The following is a 9,666-nucleotide window of genomic DNA, read 5'->3' on the forward strand; positions in this document are numbered from 1 at the left end:
CGCGGTACTGCGCGCTGCCACTCCCAAGATGGCGGCTCGGGCGCCGCTCCCCCGACCTTCTCACTATGGCTGCAGTGAGGGTGGCACAGCAAGGAGCCCGCTCGCTCCAGCGCGATGCCCGCGCACGACGCCGACACCGATCCCACGGGTGCGATTTTCGGCGGCGTTTCCAGTCGTGCGGACATCTCCTTCAGCCCGCTTCGGCCCGGGGCCGCCAGCGATGGTCCCGGCCCAGCCCGGGACCGGGCGGGACCGGGGGCGGTGCTTTAGGGGCGGTCCCGGGTGGTCCCGGGGCGGTACCGAGCTGTACCGGGGACGGTGCTGCAGGGGCCCGGCTCAGGGTGATTGAATGCCCAGAAATCGCCTCCTGTGCCCCGTGCTCACACTGAGCTGCGGGCTGCAGCGTGCTGTCGGAGCTCCGCACACAGCACGGATTTGGGCTTCCCCTCCTCTCAAACCCTCTCCCCTTTCTTCTTCCTCCTCCTCATCTTCCTCTTTTTCCTCTCCCTCCGCCCCTCTGGACCGGGCCCTTCCGAACCGAACGCCCCAGCCCGGGAGCCGGGAGCAGTCCGGAGGAGGCGTTTGGCGCTCCAAGAAAAGCCAGGATTGCACGAGGCTGTCCCGGTCCGTTTGGAACGGGAGCAGGCACAGCACTGGATGGGCGGCCAGGATTTCATTCCCACTATTCCCAGTACTGGGAAAGAAATCCTGGGAATACAGCCCTGGATAGAGCGTGAGTTATACTGGGAATAATGGGAATGAAATCCGGGGAATACAGCCCTGGATAGAGCGTGAGTTATACTGGGAATAATGGGAATAAAATCCGGGGAATACAGCCCTGGATAGAGCGTGAGTTATACTGGGAAAACTGGGAATGAAATCCTGAGAATACAGCCCTTGATAAAGTGTGAGTTATACTGGGAAAACTGGGAATGAAATCCTGGGAATACAGCCCTGGATAGAGCGTGAGTTATACTGGGAATAATGGGAATGAAATCCGGGGAATAGAGCCCGGGATGCAGCGTGAGTTATGCTGGGTATAGTGATTATGAAATGAATGAAATCCTTGGATTACAGCCCTGGATAGTGCGTGAGTTATACTGTTAATAATGGGAATGAAATGTTGGGAATGCAGCCCGGGATAGAGAGTGAGTTATACTGGGAATTAATCCTGGGAATTCAGCTCTGGATAGAGCGTGAACTGGGGAGGCGCGAGCACAAAAGGATTTTTGGTTTATTTTAATACAAAGCGAGGCGAGGCGTGGCCTAACATCGTCCTAACATGAATATGTATGAGTGAATTGTGTAATCCTAAACTTTTAGGGAATAAATTGAGCAGGATTTGAAGTTTTGGGGTGCGTGCTTTGGGAGGAATTATCCCTGCGCACCTCAGCGCTGAATAAATGCATTCCTACTGTAGAACTCTCACTATAAAAATATTTTCCACAAAAGGGACCCCGCTGTCCCTTGTCCCACTGTGGCTTTTCCAGCTCCTTGTTTGTCCCTATGGCCAGGAAATGGGACCTTTTGGGTTTTTTTTTTATGGGCCATTTTGGGGTGTTTTTCTGGGATTTTTTCTGGGCCTTTTCCAGGATTTTTTCTTCCCACATTTGAGGCTTGGGGACACCAACGAGGGGACACCATCAAAGCCACCAAGGTTTAATCCCCTTGTGTGACACCACAACAACGGGGACGACCCCACGAGTTGCCAGCGTCACTTCCCGACACAAAAATCCCTAAAAATGACATCCAGGATGTCCTCGGTGCCCACGTGGCCGGTGATCCTGCCCAGCTCCCTCCGTGCCACCCGCAGCTGCTCGGCTGCCACCGCCAGGTCCCCGTTGTCCCCGCGGTTGAACCGTGCCAGCGCTGCCACGCACGCCCCGAGGTGGCGGCTGTGCCTGCTCTGGGTCAGGCTGGGGGACCCCAAAAGGGGATCCCCACACCTGGAAAAGGGGGAGAAGGTGTGGGAAAAAGGGGGTCAGGGATGGGAAAGGGGTCGGGGAAAATGGGATGGGATTTTGGGATGGGATGGGATTCATGGGATGGGATTTTGGGATGGGAAAAGGGGATCAGTTATGGGAAAGGGGATCCCTGCACCTGGAAAATTGGGAGCAGTGATGGGAAAGGGGATCAGTCATGGGAAAAGGGGATCCCCATACCTGGAAAAGGGGAAGAAGTTGTTGGAAAAAGGGATCAGGGATGGGAAAAGGGAGATCAGTGGTGGGAAAGGGAATCAGTCATGGGAAAAAGGATCAGGGATGGGAAAAGGGGATCCCCACACCTGGAAACGGGGGAGCAGGGATGGAAAAAGGGATCAGGGATGGAAAAAAGGGAGATCAGTGTTGGGAAAAGGGGGATCCAGTCATGGAAAAAAAGGGGATCAGCTATGGGAAAGGGATCAGTGATGGAAAAGGGATCAGGGATGGGAAAAGGGAAATCAGCCAGCTCAGAGCACCCCAAAAACCAGGATGAGCCTTTGGGATCTCCCCCATCCCCCCCCTGCACTCACAGCTGTTCCAGCTGTTTCGCCAGCAGCTCCAGCAGCGCCTCCAGCCCCTCGCCCGTCTTGCAGGACAGGAGGGTGGCAGGGTGTCCCTGGGCACAGGTGGCACTCGGGGACACGCCCTGTCCCCCCAGCAGGTCGGCCTTGTTGAGCACCAGCACACAGGGGGTGCCCGGGGGGGGCTCCAGGGCGTCCAGAGCGGCCCCCAGGGCCAGCGGGGTGGGTGACACTGAGGTGACATCCAGCACTGCCAGCACCAGGTCAGCCTGGCACAGCCTGGGGACAACAGGGCGGTGTCACCTTCGGGTCTGAGCTGGGGGGATACACCTGAAACCACCCCAAAAACACCCCAAAAACACCTCAAAACCAACCCAAAACCCCTCCAAAACCAACCCAAAACCCCTCCAAAACCAACCCAAAACCTCCCAAGACCCCAGGGCCACGGGGGTGGGTGACACTGAGGTGGCATCCAGCATTGCCAACCAAGGGACAACATGACGATGTCACGTTCGGGTCTGAGCTGTGCAGACGCCCCTGAAACCACCCCAAAACCCCCAAAACAACCCCAAACTCGCCAAAAACCTTCCCAAAAACTTCTCCAGGCAAGTGCAACCCCCGGAGCCACCAGCATGGGTGACACCAAGGTGGCATCCAGCACTGCCAGCCTGGCACAGCCTGGGGACAACATAGTAAGAACACCCCCAAAACCCCTCAAAACCACCCCAAATCCCCCAAAACCATCCCAAAACAACCCCAGCCCTCAGAGCCACCGGCATGAGTGACACCGAGGTGACATCCAGCACTGCACAGCCTGGGGACGACATGGTGGTGTCACCTTCGGGTCTGAGCTGTGAGGACACCCCTGGAAACCCCCAAAAACCTCAAAACCACACCAAAACCTCCCCAAAACCCCCTAGTCCCCAGAGCCACCAGAGTGGGTGACACCAAGGTGGCATCCAGCACTGCCAGCAACAAGTCAGTCTGGCACAGCCTGGGGACAACATGGCAAGGGCAAAACGCCTCAAACCCCCCCCAAAACCCCCCCAAAACCCCCCAAACCCCCCCAGGTCTCACCGTTGCCGGGCCCGTGCCACCCCCTCGCGCTCCACGGGCTCGGTGGCCGCGCGCAGCCCCGCGGTGTCGCTGAGCACCAGCGGGTACCCCCCGATGTCCAGCGGCACCTCCAGCACGTCCCGCGTGGTGCCGGCCACGGGGGACACGATGGCGGCCGGGCGGCGGCCTGGGGACAGCGGGAATGGGTCCTGTGGGATTTTTGGGGAATTATCCTGATCCTTTCACACCCGTGGGTGACCCTGGGGACAGCGGGAATGGGTCCTGTGGGATTTTGGGGGAATTATCCTGATCCTTTCACACCCGTGGGTGACCCTGGGGACAGCGGGAATGGGTCCTGTGGGATTTTTGGGGAATTATCCCAGTCCCTGCTGTGGGTGATCTGGGGACACTGGGAATGGTTCCTGTGGGATTTTTGGGAATTATCCCAGTCCCTGCTGTGGGTGATCTGGGGACACTGGGAATGGTTCCTGTGGGATTTTTGGGAATTATCCCAGTCCCTACTGTGGGTGACCTGGGGACACTGGGAACGGGTCCTGTGGGATTTTTGGGGAATTATCCTGATCCTTTCACACCCGTGGGTGACCCTGGGGACAGCGGGAATGGGTCCTGTGGGATTTTTGGGAATTATCCCAGTCCCTACTGTGGGTGATCTGCGAATGGTTCCTGTGGGATTTCAGGAATTTTCCTGATCCCTCCACATCCATAGGTGACTTGGGGACACTGGGAATGGGTCCCCCTGCAATTTTAGGAGCATTATCCAAATCCCTCCACACCCTGTCCCCACTGCAGGTGACACACGGTCATTACCCGGGGACACTGGGAATGATTCCCTGTGGGATTTTTGGGAATTACCCTGATCCCTCCCCACCCATGGGTGACCCGGGGACACTGGGAACGGCTCCCTGTGGGATTTTGGGAATTCTCCCGGGTCTCCCCGTGCCCCACTCACACAGCAGGTTCAGCAGGCTGCTCTTGCCCGCGTTGGGGGGGCCGGCGATGACGGCCCGGACCCCGCCCCTGAGCAGCTCCCCCCGGCGCCCGTCCCGCAGGTGGGCTCGGATCTGCTGCTCCAGGGCTCGCACGGTGCTGGCCACTGCGGGGACAGGGCTGGGGTCACCCAAACTGGGGGGAAACACCAGGCAGAGCCCCTGTCCACACCCGGATTTGGGGATAAAACACACAGAGAGCCCCTGTCCACACCCGGATTTGGGGATAAAACACACAGAGAGGCCCTGTCCACAGACCAAACTGGGGAAAAATACCAGGAGGAATCCCCTGTCCACACCACAAATTGGGGGATAAAACACAGAGAGAGCCCCTGTCCACACCACAAATTTGGGGAAAAACATCAGGAGGGATCCCGTGTCTACATCACAAAATTGGGAAAAAATACCAGGAGAGACTCCACATCTTGATCCTCAGATTTGGGAACAGAACTCCAGGACAGACCCCATGTCCTGACCCCAAATTTGGGAATAAACACCAGGAGTGATCTTGTGTCCTGACTCCAAATTTGGGAAAAAACACTGGGAGAGACCCCGAAATTTGGGAATAAACAGCAGGGATAAACAGCATGTCCCCACTCAGGGACACCCAGATGCTCAAAGCCCCCTCCTGGATGTCCCCAATCCCCGGTGCCACCGTGGCCAGCAGCCAGGAGGGGACAGGAGCCACTCACCTCGAGACAAAACCTCTTCCTCCACGTTGTCATCCTCGCTGAAATCGATGTACGCCTCCAGGTGGGCGAGAGCCTGCTGGGAATGGTGGGGACACAGCTGTGCCATGGGGACATCCCCAAGCTGGTGGCCACCACAGCAGGGTTTGGTGGCCATTCAGGTGAGTCCCACCTGGGTTAAGGTCTGACTCCTGCTTGGGAATTTTGGGGACACAGCAGTGCCATGGGGACATTCCCAAACTGGTGGCCACCACAGGAAGGTTTGGTGGCCCTGCAGGTGGGCCCCAAGTGAGTCAAGGTGTGTTACAGGGACATCCCCAAGCTGGTGGCCACCACAGCAGGGTTTGGTGGCCATTCAGGTGAGCCCCACCTGGGTTAAGGTGTGTTATGGGGACACAGCAGTGCCACTGGGACGCCCCCAAGCTGGTGGCCACCACAGCAAGGCTCGGTAGCCATTCAGGCGAGCCCCACCTGTGTCAAGGTGTGGCTCCAGCCCTGGTAGAGCTGGCCCAGCTCGCCCTCCATCTGCCTCAGGGCCTGGCGCCGCTGGGCCTCGGTCTCGGCCCCGATCAGGTCCCGCAGGCCCTCGGCCGCCGTCAGGTCCAGCTTGCCCCGGCGGAACGCACGGAGAGTGAACTCGCCCGGCTCGGCCGGCCGGAGCCCCGGCAAACGGCCTGGGGAGGGAGGGGGGAATGGGAATGGGGGAACGGGGGAATGGGAATGGGGGAATGGGAATGGGGGAATGGGAATGGGGGAACGGGGGAATGGGGAATGGGGGAACGGGGGAATGGGGAATGGGAATGGGGGAATGGGGAGTGGGAATGGGGGAATGGGAGTGGGGAGTGGGAATGGGGGGAATGGGGAATGGGAGTGGGGAGTGGGAATGGGGGAATGGGAATGGGGGGAATGGGAATGGGGGAATGGGGAATGGGAGTGGGGGAGTAGGGAATGGGGGGAGTGGGGGGAATGGGAATGGGGGAATGGGATTGGGGAATGGGGGGGAATGGGGGGGAATGGGGGGGAATGGGGAGAGTGGGGGGAGTGGGAATGGGAATGGGGGAGTGGGAATGGGGGTGATGGGGATGGTGGAATGGTGGGATGGGAATGGGGGGAATGGGGGCGATGGGAATGGTGGGATGGTGGGAATGGGGATAGTGGGGATGGTGGGAGGATCCCGAGGGAAAAGGGTGAGGAGGGACAGAGAGAGTTATGGGGATGGAAAAGGGATGGGGGAAAAGAGAAGGGGGAGGAACAGCCAGAACCTTCATCATCCCAAAGGGAAAGGGATGGGGGAAAAGGGAAGGGGAGGAACTGAGAGAATTATCGGGATCACAAAGGGATGGGAAAGGAACAGAACCCTCAGGATCCCAAAGGGAAGGACACAAACGGGAAAGGGGAAAAAGGAACAGGATGGGTTGGGGGCTCACCCAGGGCCTGCAACACCCCAAGGACCAGCATGGGATGGAAAAGAGACATTTTGGGGTGGAAAAGGATCAGGATATGATGGAAAAGGGACATTTTGGGATGGAAAAGGGACATTTTGGGATGGAAAAGGGACATTTTGGGGTGGAAAAGGGACATTTTGGGGTGGGGGGCTCACCCAGGGCCCGCAGCACCCCGCTGACCACGGCAGGCCCCCCGTGCACGTGCAGCTCAGCACAATCCTCCCCAGTGAAGCTGTGGGGCCCTGGGGGGCACAGGGGGATGGGGTGGGCACCCCAACCTCCCACCCTGACACCCCAAAACCTAAATCCATGCCCCTCCAAAACCCCAATTTGTGCCCCCCAGATCCCAATTTGTGCCCCCTAAACCCCAATTTTTCCCCTCCAAATCCCAATTTATGCCCCCCAACCCAAATTTGTGCCCCCCAAACCCCAAATCCATGCCCCCAAACCCCAAATTGTCCAGCCCAAACCCCAATTTTCCCCCACCAAACCCCAAATTGCCCCCCAAACCTTGGAACCACACCACCCAGGGGCCCTGAACCCATCACCCAGACCCCCAAACCCCAATTCTTTTCCCCTCAAACCCCAAATTTTCCCGCCAAACCCCAAATCCATGCCCTAAACCCCAATTTTTTCCCCCCCAAACCCCAATTTATCCCCCCCAAACCTGGGAACCACACCACCAGCCCTCGGTCCAGGGTCTCGGCCGTGTGGGGGTCTCGGATTCTCCGCAGGGCCAGGACCCTCGGGGGGGGCATTTTGGGGGTCCCCGCCAGGCTCTGCAGGGCCCCCCGGCTGCCAGGGCCACTGGCACGGATCACGGCCACGCCACAGCGCCCCGGGGCCGAGGACAGCGCGAAGATGGTGTCACCTGTGCCACCTGTGCCACCACCTGTGCCACCTCTGTCACCTGGCCCTGCAGGTGGCACCGCGCAGCTCAGGTGGCACCGCGCCCACCTGGGGAAGGGGAGGGGTCGGTATGGGCACCACCAGGTGGGCACAGAGGGGGTGAGACCCCCCCAGGTGTGTCCAGGGAGCTTCCACAGGTGTATGCTGGGCTCAGGTGTGCCCGTCCCCGGGTGGGATCTTTCACAGGTGGGACCCTGCCCCAGGTGTGCCCCCTCTCCAGGTGAGACCATTCCCCAGATGAGACCCCCCAGGTCCTTTCCCTCCTCATGGATCCCTTTCCCAGGTATGCCCCTTCCCCAGGTGAGACCCCTCCCCAGGTATTCCTCATTCCCATGTACCCCCACCCTCAGGTATTCCCCCTCCCCATACACCCCCCCCCCCAGATGAGACCCCTCCCCAGGCCCTCCCCTCCTCATGGATCCCCTCTCCAGGTGAGACCGCACCCCAGGTACTCCCCTTCCCCAGGTGCATCCCTTCCACAGGTGGGACCCCTCCCCAGGTACCCCCATCCCCAGATACAACTCCTCACTATTCACCCCCTCCCCAGGTACCCCCTCCCCAAATACTCCCCTTCCCCACACACCCCCTCCCCAGGTGTGGGAGAGCTCTCCAGGTACCCCCGTCCCCAGGTACTCCCCCATCCTCACAGCCCCCGCACCTCCCGGCTCACCCATTCCCGTCTCCCCCCACCCCACAGCCACCCCCGGGGGTGTCCCCGTGTCCCCATTGTCCCCTCGTGTCCCCCTGTCTCCGTTACCTGCCCCGCGCTGCCCTCACGGCTCCACGCAGCGCCATCACCGCGCGCCCTCCTGGCCCCGCCCACCGCCGCACGCCATTGGTGTATCCCCACAGAGGGGCGTGGCCACATGGAAATCCCGTTCCTGATTGGTTAATACGCAAACATGGCGGTGCCCATTTCTCAGCGCTTCCTCCCATCAACTCACTCTATTGGTCAATACACAACGAGGGGCGGGGCTAGCGTTGAAACGCGGCTTCTGATTGGTTAATACGCAAACATGGCGGCGCCCTGCTTGTAGCCGTGCAGACCCGGCGGTTCCGCCCGGGGGTCCCCGCGTGTTCCCTCGGGGTCCCTCTGCCCGAACCCCCCCGGGCTTGTTCCCCGCCCCGCGGGGCTACCGAGCTCCAGCTCGCCCCTCTCGGTCCCTTCCTGCCGCTGCTCGCCCGCCGCTCACGGCTGTCCCCTAAAACATCCCCCTGTACTGTTTTTGGGTTTGCTAATTTAATTTTTTTTTGGCCAAAGCATCAATTTACGTAGTGGGTTTAGCATTGGCCGAATTGTCAGTGCGCTTTTAATTTATTCTTTATTTTTATTCTTTATTTATTTATTTACTTATTTATTATTTTTAGAATTATTTATTCATTTTCTGCTGTGAGATAGGATTAGGAGGAAGACAAAACGGGTTTAATTTTTAATGCTGTAAACGAAAACTTTATTACTAGAAACGATAAGAAAAAGAATAAACGTTTTTGGAATACTTTTGCTCCATTTCCCCCCTGGTGTGCGGGGAGGAGCCGCGACCGCCCGAGCCCGCAGCGCTCCGTGAACCAGAGAAATGATCCGGGAGCCGCGTCACGGCTCGGCTCGTCCTGCTCCTCATCCTCATCTTCATCCTCATCCTCATCTTCATCCTCATCTTCAGCCTCATCCTCATCCCATCCTGCTCACACTTCTCTTTATCCCGCATCCCTTCCTGCTCCCAGTTTATATAGACTGGGAATTACCCTGGGATAGACTGGAATAGATTGGAAATCCTGCAGGGATACAGGCTGGGATAGACTGGGATAGATTGGGACAGACTGGGATAGACTGGGAATTACACTGGGATACAGGCAGGGATAGACTGGGATAGATTGGAATAGACTGGGACACACTGGGAATCCCAGAAGGACACAGGCAGGGATAGACCGGGATGGACTGGGACAGACTGGAATAGACTGGGAATCCCACAGGGAAAGACAGGGATAGACCGGGGTAGACTGGGATGGACTGGGAATCCCACAGGGGTAGACTGGGACAGACTGGGATACATGCAGGG

The 9,666-nt window shown here is 58.6% G+C and overlaps 1 protein-coding gene across 5 annotated transcripts; it reads right to left on the minus strand.

The window, feature by feature from the left end:
- Positions 1–1,643: 1,643 nt before the first annotated feature.
- On the minus strand, positions 1,644–8,447 carry GTPBP3 (GTP binding protein 3, mitochondrial). Of its 5 annotated transcripts, none has more exons than XM_088179099.1 (9): positions 8,367–8,447; positions 7,368–7,657; positions 6,856–6,942; positions 5,727–5,929; positions 5,259–5,331; positions 4,530–4,673; positions 3,581–3,746; positions 2,513–2,782; positions 1,644–1,946 (listed from the first exon to the last, which is right to left on the minus strand). In XM_088179099.1, exons 1-9 carry the CDS (start codon positions 8,402–8,404, stop codon positions 1,715–1,717), a joined length of 1,503 nt encoding a protein of 500 aa, XP_088035225.1. In that variant the 5' UTR covers positions 8,405–8,447; the 3' UTR covers positions 1,644–1,714. The 5 variants fall into 5 exon arrangements, with proteins under 5 accessions (XP_088035225.1, XP_088035224.1, XP_088035223.1 ...); XM_088179098.1 differs by having other exon boundaries at positions 5,259–5,334; XM_088179097.1 differs by lacking the exon at positions 8,367–8,447 and having other exon boundaries at positions 7,368–7,942.
- Between the last annotated feature and the right edge of the window lie 1,219 nt (positions 8,448–9,666).

The sequence above is a fragment of the Sturnus vulgaris genome, chromosome 26 (assembly GCF_052056855.1).
Source record: "Sturnus vulgaris isolate bStuVul1 chromosome 26, bStuVul1.hap1, whole genome shotgun sequence".
Taxonomy (NCBI): Eukaryota; Metazoa; Chordata; class Aves; order Passeriformes; family Sturnidae; genus Sturnus; species Sturnus vulgaris.